The 18,742-nt window shown below is 46.3% G+C and overlaps 2 protein-coding genes across 6 annotated transcripts in view; both read right to left on the bottom strand.

The window, feature by feature from the left end:
- Positions 1 to 16,896, bottom strand: part of Myo1f (myosin IF) — an 81,433-nt gene extending 64,537 nt beyond the window's left edge. Inside the window, exon 1 of one of the 2 annotated variants that reach the window (XM_045148926.1) lies at positions 16,781 to 16,896. In XM_045148926.1, the coding sequence (XP_045004861.1) occupies positions 16,781 to 16,792 (12 nt within the window). In that variant the 5' untranslated portion in view covers positions 16,793 to 16,896. Of the gene's footprint in view, positions 1 to 12,009; positions 12,145 to 16,780 lie in introns of those variants that run through there. The other variant, XM_045148927.1, reaches the window with a different exon arrangement.
- Adamts10 (ADAM metallopeptidase with thrombospondin type 1 motif 10) overlaps positions 13,795 to 18,742 on the bottom strand; it is a 36,596-nt gene continuing 31,648 nt past the window's right edge. For 3 of the 4 annotated variants that reach the window (XM_045148922.1, XM_045148923.1, XM_004672209.2), the window contains exons 20-25: positions 18,511 to 18,637; positions 18,288 to 18,417; positions 17,637 to 17,841; positions 17,031 to 17,207; positions 16,781 to 16,940; positions 13,795 to 14,480 (exon numbers count right to left, since the gene is read on the bottom strand). In XM_045148922.1, the coding sequence (XP_045004857.1) occupies positions 14,371 to 14,480; positions 16,781 to 16,940; positions 17,031 to 17,207; positions 17,637 to 17,841; positions 18,288 to 18,417; positions 18,511 to 18,637 (909 nt within the window). In that variant the 3' untranslated portion in view covers positions 13,795 to 14,370. Of the gene's footprint in view, positions 14,481 to 16,780; positions 16,941 to 17,030; positions 17,208 to 17,636; positions 17,842 to 17,877; positions 18,012 to 18,287; positions 18,418 to 18,510; positions 18,638 to 18,742 lie in introns of those variants that run through there. The other variant, XM_045148924.1, reaches the window with a different exon arrangement.

An 18,742-nucleotide genomic window follows, 5' to 3' on the forward strand; every position in this document is an offset into this window, starting at 1 on the left:
TCTTTATTTTGAAAAAGGGCCCACGAAATTATATAAGCTGGCCTTGAATTTGACTCTGCCTCTTAAGGAGCTGGTCTTATATTCCTGTGCTACCAGAAGCAATATACACTAATTCTTTTTGAAACTATGGTAGTCATGGTATTCTACGATCTGTAAATGGCATGCCAGCATTTAAAGGGGCCAGTGAGATGGCTCAATGGACATAATGCTTGCCATGCAAGTACAAGTACCTGAGTTTGGACAACCTCAGCACCCATATAAGAAAGGGTAGACGAAGGGCAAGGGAGATGTCTCCGTGGTTAAAAAGCACTTGTTTCCAAGGCCTGCTGGCCTGGGTTTGATTTCCCAGTTTCCACATACAGCCAGATGCACAAAGTGGCACACATATCTGGAGTTCGTTTGCAGTAGCAAGAGACCTTGGTGTTTCTGTACGTTTTTCCTCACCCTTCCTCCCTCCCTCTCTCATTCCCTCCTTCCCCCCTTTCCTCCTTCTCTGTCTCTCTTTCACACACACACACACATACACAAATATTTTAAAAATAAATAAAAATAAAGTAAAAAAATAACAAAAGCTCATGATGTAGCAGGTAATTTCAGCCTATGGTGAGAAGGAAAGCAAAGACAAAATCCACTTGAAGCTCACAGGCCAGATACCCTGGTAAACAGAACAGGGAACAACAAAAGACCCTCTCTCATATAATGGGGGAAGGTGAAGACTGACACCCAAAAGTTGTCCTCTGACCACACATGCACCCACATTCATATACATACATATACACAAAAACTTTACAAAAGGGGGGCTTGTCTATTTAACAAGGGGCTTCTGGGCCGAGGGTTATAGGCCAATGGTAGAGTGCTTGTCTAGCATGCACTGGGCCTTGGGTTCCTTCACAGCACTCTGAAAAGGAGGGTGCTAGGTATGAGCACAGGAAGCAGGACTAAAGGGGTACAAGGTCTTGGGGAGCAGCAGAATACAGCTACTGAAGGTGGCATATGTCTTGGGAGAAGCTATGCAGGAGCTCTAGGGAGGTCACAGGTGACCAAGAGAAGGGATAAGGATAGGTTGAGATGAGCTGGGAGCTTTAGGGAGTCTTTGACAGGCATGAACTCTTGAAGGTTGACTGGACTCTGAGAGAGGCTCCAGGGAGGGTGATGGCAAGCTGGGGGGGAGGTCAATGGCCAGTGTGTGTAGACTGACAGAGAGGGTGACTCTCAGACAATCTGGTTGAGAAGAGGAAGAACGACTGAGACTGGGGACAGGGGTGGGGACACATGAGTGTGTGTTTCCTGTTTTCAAGATGGGGAGACTAGAGGGCGTGGGTGAAGAGTGACAATGAAAATCAGGGTTGGAGTGAAGACTTTTGTGGCCTTGGTATGGGAGAAAGGAGGGAATCTACCATTTCTTTGAGCTGAGGAGCTGAGGGTGTGAGGAACATTTGAGGGAATGGACATGCGAGGCTATGTAAATGTTGAGGGAAAAGGAGTAGAGTATTTCTCTTCAGAGTTCTAAGGGAATGATCTTGCTTGTCAATAATGGTAAACCGGTAAATGATAAAAACAGTACATTAAAGTATTTAATTTTATTTACTTATTTGCGTATGTATGAATGCATGTGCATGGCATATATGTGGAGGTCAGAGGACAAGTTCAAGGTGTTACATGGTACAGGAATCAAAATGGCAACAGGCTTTGCAATGAAGTATCTTTAACCACTGAGACATCTCCCTAGCACACTGGCAATTCTTTTGGTCCTAAAGTTTAAGACTCTTTTTTTATTTTCATTTTTTTGAGACAGGGTTTTTCCAAGTGGCCTGCACTTACTATGCAGCCTAGGCTGGCCTTAAAGTATTGATCCTCTTGACTGCTGGGTTTTTAGGTATGTGCCACCATGCCTGGCTACATCTATTTTAACTTTTTAAATTTATATTTTTATTTATATTATATTTATATTTTGGCAGTGCTATGGCTAGAACCCAAGCTCTTAAATAAGTCAGGCATGTGTTCTATATGTCTAGAACCCAAGTCCTTACAGAAGCTGGGCATATGTCCTATATGACTAGAACCCAGGATCTTATACAAGTCAGGCATGTGTCCTATGCAGCTAAAACCCAGGGCCTTTCTCAAGTCAGGCATGTGTTCTGTCATTGAGCTACATTCTCAATCTTGACTAAGAATTTTTGTGTGGATTTTTGGGAGAGTCTTATGTACTTACTAGAGTATGTTGGCCTTAAAATTGCAAATATAGCTGAGAATGTCCTTGAACTTCTGATCTTCTTCTTTCTACTTCCCAAGTGCTAGGATGATAGGGCTATACCACCACTCCCAGTTTTGGTGGTACTGGGGATTGAATCCAGGGTTTCATGCATGTTACTCAATCACTTTATCAATGGAGTGACATCCCCAGCCCCATGACTATGCTTTTTAAATGAATTACTTCATTTCAGCCTCTCAACACACACTGAACACACATACTATTACTAGGTCTATTTTGCAAAAGAGAAAACTATTGCATGCAAGGTTAGGGGAGGTCAACAGCAGGAATACTTTAGCTCAGAGAGATAACATACCAGGATGTCTACCTCCAACCAGGTCTGGGTCAGAGATGGGTTGGGGGGTGGTGTTCTGAATCAGATAAGGAGAATTGAAATAGGGATAAAAGTGGTTTCCCCCTTCTGGCTGGCCCTATTTTCATGCTGCTAGCTCCTCAGGCTGAGGTGAGACTCCTGGTCAATTGTCCTCGCTGGGGTCAGAGGCTCCAGGACACAGTTGGTTCCTCTTTCTGTCCCTTCCCTCTTCTCTGACACAGCTGAGAAGCTTCTATCTTGTATATTTGTATGTGTGTGTGTGTATGTGTGTGCACATGTATGTGGAGGCCAGAGGACAACCTTAGGTAGGTGTCATTCCTTAGGCACTGTCTTCCATTTTTGAGATAGAGTCTCTCATTGGCCTGGAGCTCATAAAGTAGGCTGGACTAACTACCTAGCAACCGCAGAGATCCTCCTGTTTCTACTTTCCCAGCTCTGAGGTTATAAGTGCCCACCATCACAACCAGCTTTGTGTGTGTGTGATGTGTGTGGATGTGTTTATGCCATGGTCTTGTGTGGAGGTTAGAGAATTGCTGGGCACTGGCTCTCACATTCCACCTTGTTTGAGGCAGGATTTCTTTGTTGTTCAACACTGGGTTAGCCAGGCTGACTAGCCCACAGGTTTCCAATTTTCCTGTCTCTGCCTCCCATCTTGCTGTAAGTATGCTGAGATTACAGACATGCACTATCATATCTAATTTTCACGTGAGTTCTGGGAATCTGAATTTCTGTCCTCATTCTTTTTAAAAAATATTATTTATTTATTTAAGGGAGGGAGAAATAGGGAGAGGCAGACAGAGAATGGGCATGTCAGGGTCTCTAACCACTGTAAATGAACTCCAGACACATGTGCTATCTTGTACATCTGGCTTATGTGGGTTGTGGGTACTGGGGAATTGAACCTGGGTCCTTAGGCTTCATGGGCAAGTGCCTTAAGCACTAAGCCATCTCTCCAGCCCCCTGTCCTCATTCTTGTACAACAAACACTTAATCTATGGAGCTATCTCCCCAAAACATAGACACAGATTTTTTTTACATAGAATCTGCAGATAAACTCAAGTACCTATGCTTGCAAGGTAAACACTTTTTACTCACTGAGCTATCTACCTAATTTGAGGTCATTCCTCAATCCTGCCTCCTTCCAGTACCAGAGTCTCCCCATTCACTCTGAATTCCAGTATATCATAAAAGTCACAGCTTAGCTGTCATCTCAGCACTTCAAAGGTGGAGGCAAAAGGAGTTAAGACCATCCTTAGCTACACAATGACTGTTAAGTCAGCCTAGGCTACATGAGATCCTGCCTTAAAACAAAACAAAGGGCTGGAAAGATTGTTCAGTGGTTAAGGCACTTGCCTGCAAAGCCTAACAACCCAGGTTCAATTCTCCAGTACCCACGTAAAGCCAGATGCACAAAGTGGTATACGTATCTGAAATTTGTTTGCAGTGGCTAGAGGCCCTGGTGTGCCCATATTCACTCTCTCTCTCTGCTTGCAAATAAAAGAAATAAAAAAGCCTGTCTGCTTGGAAGCTAAAGAGAGTTTAACAGATCATTCAGAAGGACAGTAAAAAACTTGTGTGTGGGCAGGAGAAATGGCTTAGCAGTTAAAGACATTTGCTTGCAAAAGCCTGCTGGTCTGGGTTCAATTCTCCAGTACCCACATAAAGCCAGACACATAAAGTGGTGCCTGCATCTGGAGTTCATTTATAGCTATAAAAGGTTCTGTTGTGCCTATTTTCTCTCTCTTTCTTTTTTTTTTTTAAAAAATTATTTATTTATTTATTTAAGAGCGACAGACACAGAGAGAAAGACAGATAGAGGGGGAGAGAGAGAATGGGCGCACCAGGGCCTCCAGCCTCTGCAAACGAACTCCAGACGCATGCGCCCCCTTGTGCATCTGGCTAATGTGGGACCTGGGGAACCGAGCCTCAAACCGGGGTCCTTAGGCTTCACAGGCAAGCGCTTAACCGCTAAGCCATCTCTCCAGCCCTTTCTCTCTCTGTCTCAAAAAACATATTTAAATAATGTGTTACAAAAAAAAAAAGTGTGTGTGTGCTTGATGTGAATGCTGACATATATGTTGCATGGAGTGCCTGTGAAGGTCACAGGGTGACTTTGGATGTTAGTCTTTGTCTTCCAATTTTTTGAAGCAGGGTCTATTATTGTTCAAGCTATTTCCTAGGCTAGCCAGCACGTGAGCTTCCAGAAAATTGCCCTGCCTCTGCCTTTCTTTCTCACTGTAGGTGTGCTGAGATTACTGGGTTCTGGGGATCTGAACTCAGGCATTCATGTTTTCATGGTAAGTGTTCTACCCACTGAGTAACCTCCCTAATCTGACAGTCAAGAATTTTGATGTTTGTTGAAAGAGCTGGCATACAAGTTGACCACTTCCACTTTATTTCTTTAGTTTCCCATATGTCACATGGATCTTATCATGACCTCCTTCATGGAGTCAGTGAATGAAAGCAGGGAAAACAAGGCATTGAGAGACCTCAAGAAGTTGCAGCTGGTGCCCTTAAGAAGTTTCATAGGATAGTTCAGTGCTTGACAGATAGCGTGGAATATAAGAACTGATAGATTATAGAATGACTGACTGACTGACTGACTGAGTACCATAGAAATAAGACTGCCTTGGTCTTGAGACAGTCATGAGACAGACTGCTCTTCTGTCTGTGGGTCCCAAGTTTCCATGGGTCAAGTTGAAACTGTTAGTTTCTAAGTCTCTTCCTTGTGGGTGGGGGTGTTATGAAGATGTTGTGGTCTTAGTTGACCACAAGTTGAGTATGACTCAACCTTCTGGGGCTCTTTTGAAAGACAGTAATGGGCTAGAGGTAAATGGGGTGGAAGGTGGAGGCAGCCTCTTCCTTTAACTCTTCAAATTAGTCTCCCTACCCCAGGGCAGAAAGTGGGGGAGGGCAGGGGCAATGGGGACAGCTTTTCTGGTACTAAAGAAGGGAGGGACTGTTTGTGGTCAAGGTGGTGGCTTTTTAGGTTGGAGCATGCAAGCCCTGTAGTGAACACACTTCCTGATTCCTAACTGTGCTCAGAGGCAGGTGGAAATCAGGCTTAGGTTGATGGAGCCCAGACCTTGTTTCTGGGGCTCTCAGAAAGGAGTTCCAAAATAGAAGAACTAGTCACCCAAGGGCATCCATGTTGGAGGGTGCTGAGGTAAAGTAGGTGTATCAGCTAGAGTTGGCTGTGAAGTGGCAGATCTTATAACATGACTTTATGGTCCAGGAAGATTTTGGTTCCTTTGGAGTGGAGGGCCCAGGTCCAAATGAGGCTGGAGGAATGCTTAGGGCCATATAATAGGAACTAGCAGTCCGTGGTTTGTGGGGTCAGCATTTAACCCCTAGGTGGTTTCTGTACCTCCAAGGAATAGGGTAGGAGAGCCTTTGGTCAAAATGGCTGGTAATTTTGTGGTCTTGGGAGTGACTGAGTTGACATCTTCTTCCAGTTTTGAGTTTAACTAACTTCCCTGCCTCAGTTTTCTCATTTGAAAAATGGGCTGGGGGGGCTGGAGAGATGGCTTAGCGGTTAAGTGCTTGCCTGTGAAGCCTAAGGACACTGGTTCAAGGCTCGATTCCCCAGGACCCACATTAGCCAGATGCACAAGGGGGCGCACGTGTCTGGAGTTCGTTTGCAGTGGCTGGAAGCCCTGGCACGCCCATTCTCTCTCTCTCTATCTGCCTCTCTCTCTCTCTCTCTCTCTCTCTCTGTCACTCTCAAATAAATAAATAAAAATGAATAAAAAATTTAAAAAAAAAGAAAAATGGGCTGGGGAGATGGCTTAGTTGGTAAAGGGCTTGCTGTGCAAACATGGAAACTGAGTTCAGATACTTAGCACCCACAAGTGTCAGGCATGTAGTATATACCTGTAATTCCAGAGCTGGCACGTAGAGACAGAGATAGGTAAAGGCCCTTGCTGGGGTTTTCTGGCTAGCCAGTCTATCTGAATCAGCGAGGTCCAGGTTCAGTGAGTGACCCTGTCTCAAATAAGGTGTAGAGAGATTGAGAAAGACACCTGATGTTGACCTCGGGTCCCCACATGTACTTCTACTTGTGCTCCCATGCAGTACAAACACACACATATGCATGAACACTGCACACATATACACACAGACGTTAAAAACGGGAACATCAAAGACAGACGACATCATGGGCCTGCTGTGTAGATTCAATGAAGCAACAGTTGTCACATGTAAATGCTAATGCTCCCCACCATCAACATGAGTACCAGCTGTGAACTTGGCCAGCCCTAAGGGCCCAAGGCCAGGAGGAAAAGCTGAACAAGGGAGCTTCTGAAATTCACCTCAAAAGTTCTAAGTTTGAACTAAGCAGTGATGAGCAAGAGCCCCTAACTGGAGAGAGAAACATGATAGCCACTTCCTTCCTCACTGGGGTCCTGCAAGCTCTGGAGACATAAACCTGCTGCTATAGCTGATGTTAGAACCAAGTCTGGCTCCTAGACCCCACCATTGGCCCTCTGAACATGACCCCCAGAGCCTTGGTCCTGCTTTCTCCCACCTTAGTGGGGTTTTAGGGCCATATGCCGCACCACCTCAGTATGCCAACAATATTCCTGACTTCCACAAACTCCTGGGTCTCCCTCTCCTTGACGGGGGTAGTGGAGAGAACACTGAATCTGTTTCATTTTGGCTTAGCTGAAGCCCAGCAGCCAACAGGTGGGAGATGGGCTCTTGTCTTTTTGGAGCTGGACCCTTTGCTTAGTTGGTGGAGGTTACTGATGGTCAGTTATGCCTACCACTTCATGCAGAAGTTGTATCTGAGGAAACATGGCCTTAAGTTTTTGCTCACCAGGAAGGAGACTTTGAGATGTGACCCCCAGACTGCAAGACAGACAACTGCCTGTCCCTCATTGCTATCCCTCCTTACTTCCCTTCCTATCTTAGAGCTGGTCTGATGTTTTCCAGTAAAGCCTTGAACTTTTGTTCCTTCTGCCTCCACCTTGCAAATGGTGGAATTACAGGCCTGTGCCACCATAACCTGGCTCAGTTGCAGGTCTTAATGAGTCTCCTTCCAAGATCCTTTTCTGTTCATCCTCCTGGCTACTGGCTCTGGATTAAATAACTACATCATGGGTCTCCTTGTTCTTTTTTGTTTGTTTTATGTGGTGTTGGGGATGGAACTCAGGACTTTGCACACACTAAGCAAGTGCTCTGTGTACTGAGCTACTTCCCCAGCTCTCCATCTCCTTGCTTTGTGTCTGAAACTTAAAAAATAATCACTGAGATGGGAGATGGCTCAGTGGACAAAGGGCTTGCTATCCCAATATGAGAACCTAAGTTTGGATTCCAAACACCCGAGTATGACTACAATCCCTGTGCTGGCAAAGAGGAGCCATGAAGATTTCTAGGGCTTGCTGGATACTTTGTCTAGCTGAATTGCTAAGTTCCAGGTTCAGTAAGAGACCCTATCTCATTAAAAATAAGGTGGAATGCAATTGAGGTGGACATCTGACATCAGCTTTTGGCCTCCACATCACATGTGCACCTGCACCTGCATACACACGTGCATCCATACTCATACAAACATGCGTAACCTGAGTGCCTATCACACACACATACATGCAAAAAAAAAAAAACAAAAACCAACCACTATTACTGTTATGTCATCACCATTGTCAACCAATAGCTGCCTCCACCCCATCACACCTCAAATGAATATCAGGCAGATGTGCCCCCTTTTGCCTTTGGCTTTACATGGGAAATTAACCTCGGGCTAGCAGGCTTTAACCACTTAGCCATCTCTCCAGCCCTTGACTTCTGTCATTCTACCCATCAAGCATTGCCAGATGTCCTGAAAACAACCAACACTAAACACCAGCTATTAAGGCTTTATGACACGTGCTTGTCATCCCAGCACTCAGGGGTTAGAGGTAGGAGGATCAGGAGTTTAAAGACATCCTTAGCTACATAGTGAGTTTGAGGTCATGAAACCTTGCCTCAAAAAAACAAAACAAGTCCAGGCATGGTGGTGCACACCTTTAATCCCAGTACCTGGGAGGCAGAGGTAGGAGGACTGCCGTGAGTTCGAGGGCACCCTGAGACTACGTAGTGAATTCCAGGTCAGCCTGGGCCAGAGTGAAACCCTACCTTGAAAAACTAAAACAACAAAACGAGGTTGGAGATTGCCTAGTGGGTAAAGTACTTGCTATGCAAGTGTGGGTCTGGATTTCTAGCACCCATGTGTAAATGCAAGGCAGGGTGGTGCATGCCAATGACCCCAGTTCTGGAGAGGCAGAGGCAGGAGAATCCCTAAGACTTCTTTTTTTTATTTTAAAACATTTTTTTGTTCATTATTTATTTATTTGAGAGTGACAGACACAGGGAGAAAGACAGATAGAGGGAGAGAGAGAGGATGGGCGTGCCAGGGCTTCCAGCCACTGCAAATGAACTCCAGACGCGTGCACCCCCTTGTGCATCTGGCTAACGTGGGACCTGGGGAACCAAGCCTCGAACCGGGGTCCTTAAGCTTCACAGGCAAGCGCTTAACTGCTAAGCCATCTCTCCAGCCCTCCCTAAGACTTCTTGACTAGCTAGTCTAGCCAAATTGGTGTGAAACCCTGCCTTTATTTTAGTTTTATTATTATTTTAGTGACAACTTCCATAATTCTAGTCAATAAACCATGATATCCCTTTCCCCCTCCCTTTCCCTTTCATAACTCCACTCTCCATCATATCCCCTCTCCCTCTAAATTAGTCTCTCTTTGTTTTGATATCATTATCTTTTCCTCCTATTAGAATGGTCTTGTATAGGTAGTGTCAGACATTGAGAGGTCACGGATATCCAGGCCATTTTGTGTTGGGAGGAACGTATTGTACAGAGCCCCACCCTTCCTTTGGCTCTTACATTCTTTCCGCTACCTCTTCTGCAATGACAGACATGTGAAACCCTGTTTTAATAAATAATGTGGAAAGCAACTGAGGAAGGTACCTGATGCCAACCACTGGCTTCCACACACAGTACGTGTGCTCCCCCCCCCGACACATATGAACACGCATATACCACATGTACAACACATACAACACCCCAAACCCCTAAACACCTCCTGTCATAAAAGACAACCTCTTACAATCACCAACCCATCCACAGGAATCATTTAAAATCCACAAACCTGCACCAACCAATAGCAACAATCATCATCACAATAACACCACCAACAGCATGTCAGTGAGTATCCACAGTGGCTCATCTACAACAACCAAGGATGAGTTTCCTCCACCCATCACTGGAACTAAATCCAGCAATGAATGAACATCCTAGGCAATGCTAGCTACTGTGTACTAAACACATATTCAATAAAGCACAGATTCAATAAAGGCTGCCCATCTGAACTCTTGAGGGTTTCTGTCATGGCTCAGTCTTGGTTAAGTTTCCATTCCAAGAGCAGAGCTCCTGCTCATAGTGTGTGAGACTCCCAGAGAAGTGCTTCGCCCATGATGGCATTATTTCTTTAAAAAATATTTACACATGTATACGTATGAGCATGTTTTGTGTGTGTGTGTGTGTGTGTGTGTGTGTGTGTGTGTGCGCAGATGAATGTGAATACAGTGATGCACTGCACATTTGTACACTTGTGTATGTGTATGTGAAGGCCAGAGAACAACTTCAAGAACATTGTCCTTAAAAAAAACCCAACTATTTAATTTATTTATTTGAGGTGGGGGTAGAGAATGGGTGCTCCAGGGCCTCTTGCTACTGCAAATGAGCTGCAGACACATGTATCACTTTATGTGTCTGGTTTTATGTGGGTGCTGGGGAATGAAACCTCTGGCATCAAGCTTTGCAAGCAAGTGCCTTTACGTGTTGAGCCATCTCTCCAGCCCCAGAAACACTTGTCTATGTTTTTTTGATGTAGAGTCTTACTGGCCTGGAACTTACCAAATCAGGCTAGACTGGCTGGCCAACAAGCCCCAGGGATCTGCCTTTCTCTACCTCCCCAGTGTTGGATTACAAACAATGTCATAATGCCTAGCATGGAGATTGAATTCAGGTCCTTATAATTCTGAGGCAAACACTTTACCAATCGAGCTCTCCCCAGCTCTCTTCCTTCCCGCTTTCCTTCCTTCTTTCCTCCCTCCCTTCTTTCCTTTACATTTTCCCCTCTCCCTTCCCCTTACTCTTTCTTTCTAACAGGGTCATCTCATGTAGCTCAAGTTGGCCTCAAACTGGACATGGGCTGGCTTTGAATTAATCCTTTCCTCTATTTCTAGAGTAGTGGCAGTAAGGGTGCGTGCAACCATGCCCAGTATATGTGGTATTAGGGGTTGAACCCAGGGCATCATGCATTTAGTAAGCACTCTGCCAGTTAAAATAGCTATATCCCTAGTCCTCATTAGCTTTCTGAAACATGAACATTCTCTCTCAGATTAACACAGTTCCACCTCTCTGCCTTCACTCTGATCATTTGTTTCCTGTAACCACAAAGAACCCTGAAAGAATTCCTCTCCTAGGCATACATTTTCATCTTCAATGACAGAATAACAAAAAACAAAAGCTGAAATTTCCTGCAGATTCATGGAGTTGTGAGGGTGACTTCTAGCCACTCCTGGCTCTCTATTATTGTGTTTTTCAAGATGTGTTTGGGTCTAGATCCATGATGGTGACAGTCTCCTCAACCTTGTCACTACCTTCAGCAGACTCAACATCAACATGCAGGGACACTTCTGACTGCAGTCTCTTTGCCACCATCCTTGTGTGGTGGCATGAATAGTCTCTCTTCCTTCTCTGCTTCCTCCTTAATGTTAATTGGACTTTATTATTTTTAGTGCTGGTGATGGAACCCAAGACCTTGAACATGCCAGACGAATGCCCTACCTCTCAATTACACTCTCAGCCAAGCCTCTCCATTTTTTGCCTTTGAGATTGTTACAGCCAAGCTACCTATCATTTACACAGCAACATGGTCACCACACCCCACCAACCATAAGTGAGACACATCTTTCTATCTCACTGCTGAATGGTCAAATCCAGACCCTTTGAATGTTCCCACTAAAAACCCTCCAAAGAACAATTTCTGTATCTAGGCAGACCTCCAGATATGACATCTATGTTGAAGAGAGACCATGAGAGGGGAACTGATACTCAAAACAACATAGGAAGACAAGGATCTGAGCTGAGCTGACTTCCTAAAACCTTAGGAAAAGGGCATGACTCTGTCCTTACAGACTGTGTTATTCCCTCAAGGCACCTTTTTACCCATACCCGATTTGGTGACCTCAGAAGGGAATTTTTTCCCTGATAGGGGCACAGAGGAACCACTTGCGTTGCTTTGCAGGACCTCCTTCCCACAGGTCCACTACTTTCCTCACTGTTGCCCCACTTTCTGAGAGTGACTTAGGACACCACCGCTTGGCCAATGGCCTCCCATGTACTTTTAGAGCCCACCCTTGAAGGACTTACCATAATGATGGTAGGTGCCTGGGTTCCAGTGGGAACACCTGGAAAGGTCGTTACAGGGGTGCAGACTCAGGGGGCTCTTGGGGATGGCTCAGACATGACCCTATTTCTGCTCCTTCACAGCCTCCTGGACCTAGTTCCTCTTACAACAGCCCCTCTCTCACTTCCTTTGATGGGAGGGGCTGTGGCTATGATGGGGAAGACAAAGAAGGGAAGCTGGACCTGAGGGTGGAGAGAAAGCTCTGAGCACCACCAGCAGTGGCAAAGCTGAGTGGAATTCTGAGCCTGAAGGGAGGAGGTCACAGATTGTTGGCAGCCACTGCCAGGTCCACTTTGCAAGAATAGAGATTACAGATGACTAGGGGTGATCATCTTGCAAGGTGATACTGGAAAGCATTTTGGCAATTGTGGTCTCTTCAGAACTAGCAAAGGGAAGTGTTACTTCAGCTGTGTATCTACTCTGGGAGTTATTATGCAAATTCCCTGTTCCAGAGCAGTACAGTGTCTACCGGTCCGACCTATAGAACTTGCCTCTGCAGCTGGCTATGCTTGTCTTTTCAAGGAAGGGTAAAGGGAGTGGAGAGTACAAGTCAGGGGCACTATAAGATATCTGATCCAGATTTTATATCCCCATTTCTGCTGTTCCAGGACGTACTCAGGGTAATAATGGTGTTGGCCTACTACTCAATCTTTGGAATACTGAATCACATGAGTCTCCTGTTGGTATAAGAAAATGACAGATCCAAGAAATGATTTCTTCCACAAGTTCCACCCACTAAGGAGGCTGGGGAAGAACCAAATCCATGAGAGCCATATGATGGTCAGACAGTCCCATCTTGGAGCAGGTCCTGAACATGTGCATACTTCCAGGAAGTGTTAAGGCAGGCACATCCTAGTGGCCACAGCTGGAAAAGTCTTTGTCTGGAAATCTCTGGACTCTTAACAACTCAACATGTTGGCTTTAAAAGGCAGGAAGATCCCATTTTGTGGGGAGTGACAGTGACCTGTGGCTTTCTAAGCCTTGGTGAGAAGCTGTATTTTTGTCTTAAAATTGCTGAGTTCTAGGGGAAGTCATGAGCCCTAGGGGTGTAACGTCTGCAGCTGTTTGGCTAAATGTATATACTATGCTTATCCAACTGCCCAGTAAGCACTCCTCTTAATGTTCATACCCTTATATTAATGCTACTCTCACTTTTGGTAGAGAATCTTCTCTTTTCAGATAGCAGTGACTTTGGGACGACTCAGAAGGTATCATGGTGCCGGAAAGAAGTGACCACAGTGCTCAGTACTGCAATATCTCTATCACACATTCCAAGGCTCAGGGTCTAATAAAGAAGAGGTGGCAGAAAGAATGTAAGAGCTAAAGGAAGGGTAGGACTCCTTACAACATGCTCCCTCCAGACACAAAATGGCCTGGATATCCATGACCTCACAGTGCCTGACACTACCTACATAAGACCATCGTAATAGGAGGAAAAGATCTTGGCATCAAAATAAAAGAGACTGATTGAGAAGAGGGGAGGGGATATTATGGAGAATGGTGTTTCAAAGGGGAATGTGGGGGGGGGAAGGGAGGGTATTACCATGAGATTTTTTTATAATCATGGAACTTGTTAATAAAAATTTGAAAAAATATTGCTGTTTTCTATAGTGTTCAAAGTCCCCTGTTTGCTGCTGACAACCGGTGTGTGGTGTGGCCCCTTCTGGCCCTGGGTGGGCTGGATCTTACAAACACACACACACACACACACACACACACAAGGATATACACCTACTCATGCACAGAAATCTACAAGACAGAATTTTATTAATGTAGGGCTTCCTGACAAGGAGTGTGTGGGCCCCAGGGCAAGGCTTTTAGCACCATAATGAGGGTGGCCTGGGGAACGGAAGTCAGAGGTTGGGAGGTTGGGGTAAGATATTCCGTCTGGACAGGGTATCAGGAAGGTGATGGTACCCTGCTTCTCCATAGCAGATGAGTATTCCCCACAGCTCAGACTGGAGGCAGTGCTGGGAGCAGGGCGCCTGCAGACCCCTTTCTAGCCCCACTCTTCACAGTACATATTCCTATAAAAGGGTGAAGAAGCATCTGGGAGTCTTTAAGAGTGGGTGGAAAGGGTGCTGGGGCAAATAGATGTTCACTCCCTCCACTGTGAACCAGACAAGAGGCTTAAGAAGAGTTCTAGGGTAGCCAATTCCTATCCATCCCTCAGCCAGGGGGTCCCACCAGGGTTTCCCAATAAATAATTCTCAGCTGTATTCTGCCCTTCACTCCCAGCTCCCGCTCCCTTGGGGCCTCTCTGATGGGATATTTTGGCCACCCCTCAGTCTGTGCTCCATGGTGACTCCAGGTACCGCCTGTGACTAGCGGCCTTGGCAGGTTTTGCAGCACATCTGGCGGAAGTAGGCTCGGCTACAGAACTGAAATTTGAGCACCAGAGGGCAGTAGGCGACTTTGTTCACATCCTTGCACTCTGCAGAGTGGAAAAGGAGAGATCAATTCTCAGAGCTCCTCCCACCAGATGTGTTCTAGTAGGCGACTTTGCTTCTTTGTGCCTTAGTTTCCTCAACTGTCTATGGGGAGGGAGGCTAGTAATAGTACTTATGTCATTAGGCTGTATTGAGGATTTAGAGTACAGGATCTGGGGCTATTAATGAGAATAGTATTTTCTATTCTACAACCCACCCACCCTTTCTTTCTCACTATGGCATTGAATCTAAGACCTTGGAATGCTAGCCAAGCTGTCTATGACACTAAGCTATGTTCCCAACCCCTCTTTTTACTTTTTGTTTTGAGACAGCATTTCAATAAGTTTCCCAAGCTGCCCTTAAACTCACTCTATAGCACAGGGTGGCTTTGAACTTGCGATTCTCCTGCCTCAGTCTCCCTAGTAGCTGGAGTGACAGGCCTGTGCCACCAAGCCCGGCTCAATGATCCTTTTGATACCAGGAGAGAGAATATCTGTTTGGGGTTGCAAGACTCATTCATTTTCCTTTTTATTTAATCAAATAAAATTATTTTTGCTTTTTTTGGAGACAGAGTCTCACTAAACAGCCCAGGTTGATCTTCAACACATGACCCCTGCTTCAGGCTCCCAAATACAGGCATTACATATGTTTCCCATTGCACCAGGCTTGTTTCCCTTTTCAGTAAACTAAGGACCCTGAGTCCAGCTTGAATAAATTAGTATTTATGCTCATTACCTACAGCAGTCTCTGTTAGGGAAGATGGATCCAGGTTTCTATTTAATAGCAGTGATGTAGATCTGGTAGTGGGGCTTCACAGGGCTTATTACTGGTTTTTGATGTGTGTACACATATGAGCCTTTGCCTGCCACTGTACTGTGTGGAGGTCAGAGGACAACCTCAGGTGTAGGTTATTATTCTTTTACACTTTGTTTCAGACAAAGTCTCTCTCTCTCTCTCTTTTGCAGCTGCAAATGTCATACTAGCTGGACCATTAACTTCAAGATTCTCCTGACTCTGCCTTCCATTGTTGTAGGTGCATTGGGATTTCAGCCACATGTGCCACCATGTCTGTGTTTATGTGAGTTCTGGAGATCCAAACTCTGGTCATCAGATTCATGTAGCAAGTGCTTGTAACCAGTGAGTTATCTTCTGAGCTCCACATAAATTATTTGACCCCATATCCCTAAGGCAGCATCTGTTTCCAAGTGAATGATGAAACCACAGCACATGGTGGAAGATGAACTCATGTAGTTTGGTTCTAGAGTCCATAATAAATCCTCTACTGCTATCAAAAATTAATTCACAGCTGTGTACAATGGCACAGGCTTGTACTCTCAGCTACTCAGGAGGCTGAGGCAAGAGGATTGAGTCCAGGAGTTTGAGGTCTACCTGGGCATCAGAATGCCAATTTAAAAAAGCAACAATAAACTGAGCATGGTAGCACATGATAGTAGTTACTAGCACATAGGAGGTAGAGGCAGGAGGATCAGAAGTTCGTTGTCCTCACTTACATGAGTGAATTCGAGGTCAGTCTAGTTTGAGACCTTGTCTTACAGAGAAAGAAAGAAAGAAGGGAGAGAGGGAAAAAGAAAATTTACTTAGGTCGAAAAATGGGTATAATATAAAAGTTCTCAAGAGGAGGCAAATTTGTCTTCTCCCTATATTGGGCACATTTTGTCTAGAAACATTTTTTCCCTCATAATAACTAGAAATGGGACTACTAACACCTAATGGACAGAGCCCAAGAATTCTGCAAACATCTACAAATCACAGGATGAAATCATCTGACACAAAATGTCCATAGTGCCTGAAGAGGACTGGAACAGTAGTTCAGTTGGTAGACTTGGTAGAGTGCTTGCCCAGCATGCACAAATCCTAGGTTCAATCACAGTCATTGCATGAACTGAGTGTGATGGAGGATGCCTGTAGCCTGTAACCCATTACTGGGCAAATGGAGGGAGGAGGACCAGAAATTCAAGATCATACTTAGCTACATACAGAGTTTGAGGCCGACCTGGGCTACTAAAGACTATCTTCAAACAAGCAATAGTGCCTCAGCTTGGAACTCTAATTTAAAGATAAAGAGGCAAATTACACTATGGGTGGAAGTGAAGAAGGTGTAGGTCATGAGGGGACTGGGAAATGACCTTTATTGGATGATTGCATCTAATTAATAGGCATCAGGAGGGTAGAGTGATGGACGGTCTAGCAGAAGCAAAGCAAATGTTCGAGTAGTTTTGTAGAACAAATAATCCGGAAACCTCAGCCATGCTTTCCTGGTACTTGGCCCCCTTTCCCCACATACCTTCGGGGCCATCTCCAGGGGGCACGTTGTCACACTTGGTCTCACATTGCTGTGTGGTGGGTGGCCTCAGGGCTTCTGCACACTCGCGGGATGGCTGGCCAATGTGGCTGGTGCAGTGCACTGCACGCTGCTGCTGGCCCAGGCCGCACTGTGCAGAACACTGCAAAGAGAATCATGAGCCGCCTCCCCACCCGTCCCATTCTGCAGGGCACAGCCACTTCTTTTTCCCTTTCTGCAGTGCTCCACCTACCTCGCCCCACTCGCTGGTCACCCAGCGGGCTGGGGGACAGCGGCGCAGGTTGCAGCGCATGGTGGTGGGAGGCTTGGCTGCTGGAGGGCAGTGTGCGGGGGGTAGTGTGGAACGGTGGTCTGCGCTCTTGCAAAGGACCACGCGGTGGCGAAGGCCAGGGCCACAGCTAGGGGTGCACTGTAGTTGGAGGGAGTCATTTTATACTCAGTGGATTATCAGGATACTGGCCTAATGGGAGGTAAGGAGTGGGTAGGTGGCTGGTGACCTCTTATATTGTCCCTCAGCCGTCAAGGAACCAAGAGTTGCTGCTACTGGAGGGGCTACTACAGGATAACCCAACCTCATCACTTTTACCTGGCTTGGACCATTCTTCACTTGAAACATGGGTCAGACTAGGTCAGACTACAGAAGCCCTGCGACCCATGAATACATCTCTCTTTGCCATGCAAGGTTGGAGGCAAGGTACAGGAGCACATTAGCATCCTTTGTACAACTGCAGTTTCTTCAAAGGCCTTCCTACAAGGGTATTTCAATTCCTACCAGATCTTTGCACTGTGGGTGGGCTGGGTGAGTGAGCATCCATTGGCAGTATGGGTGGGGGCTGACCTCAGACCAGTCCAGGGCTGCCCATTCTGGAGGGCAGGTTGGGCCATAGCAGGCCTCTAGCACAGGTGGACGAGGCTGTTGGCATGCGCTGTCATCTAGCACTTTCTCCTCTGCAGCTGACATGCGCCGCTGGCACACCACTGAGCGACTTCGCAGACCTGCATCACAGCTGCGGCTACAGCGTGACCAGTTTCCTACCACCCAACTGTGGGAGTAGAAGAGACGTCTGGGATACTATGCAGGATAGGGCACCCCAACCTGGATGTTTTGGTTCTCACCTATCCTTACCCACATAACAACCAGCGTCTCATGGAAACAGGCCCTGGGCAGGACTGGACGCTTCCCTACTCACAGCATCACTGCCCTGAATCCAGACTAGACATAGAGGAGTGTGTTAATCTTGGGGGAAACCACTCCCTGGACAAGATAGCATGATCTTCCAAATTCTAGGACAATCCAGCTTTGACTCTTACCCTGAGGAGCGCTATGACCATGACCCCTATACTATTATCACTTGAGCGCTCACTCACTCCACTGTTACCCCAGCCTTGCATGAGACCTATTCCTTGCTCCCTCTCAGGGGAACTCAACTTGACTATAGAGAATAGTTCCACCCAGTCTTTAGCAATTCTGCCTACTGGAGGCACTCACTCTGGTGGGCACGGCTCCGTGTTGCAGGCACGTTGCTTTGTGGGCAGTTTGCTGTGGGTGCTGCAGTAGTGAGAAGCTACGGGAGAGCTATCCAGGTGACTGCGGCACTCTACCACCTGCATCTGGCTGCCTGGGGAAGGGGAGAAGCCCTCTCAGCGTTGGCCAACCCAGAAAGCCTCAGGCTATGTACCCAGTGCTGCCCCTGGTCCCACCCTGTCCTCACCGCCAGCACACTGGGCTGAGCATTTTGTCCAGGGGGTGTAGTGCCAGGAGTAGGTAGGCAGTGAATCCCGGGTGATGGGTGCATTGAAGCGGTAGCGGAGTGCAGGCAACTCTGTCTGGGTTAGCACCTGGGGGGGGGGGGCGGGGAGCAGTTATTTGAAGAGCATCTCACAGTCTTTATCTTCAAAGGTTCTCAGATCCATCTGTTCCCTGCCCCACCACCCTGCTGTTAC

The sequence above is a fragment of the Jaculus jaculus genome, chromosome 5 (assembly GCF_020740685.1).
Source record: "Jaculus jaculus isolate mJacJac1 chromosome 5, mJacJac1.mat.Y.cur, whole genome shotgun sequence".
Classification (NCBI taxonomy): domain Eukaryota; kingdom Metazoa; phylum Chordata; class Mammalia; order Rodentia; family Dipodidae; genus Jaculus; species Jaculus jaculus.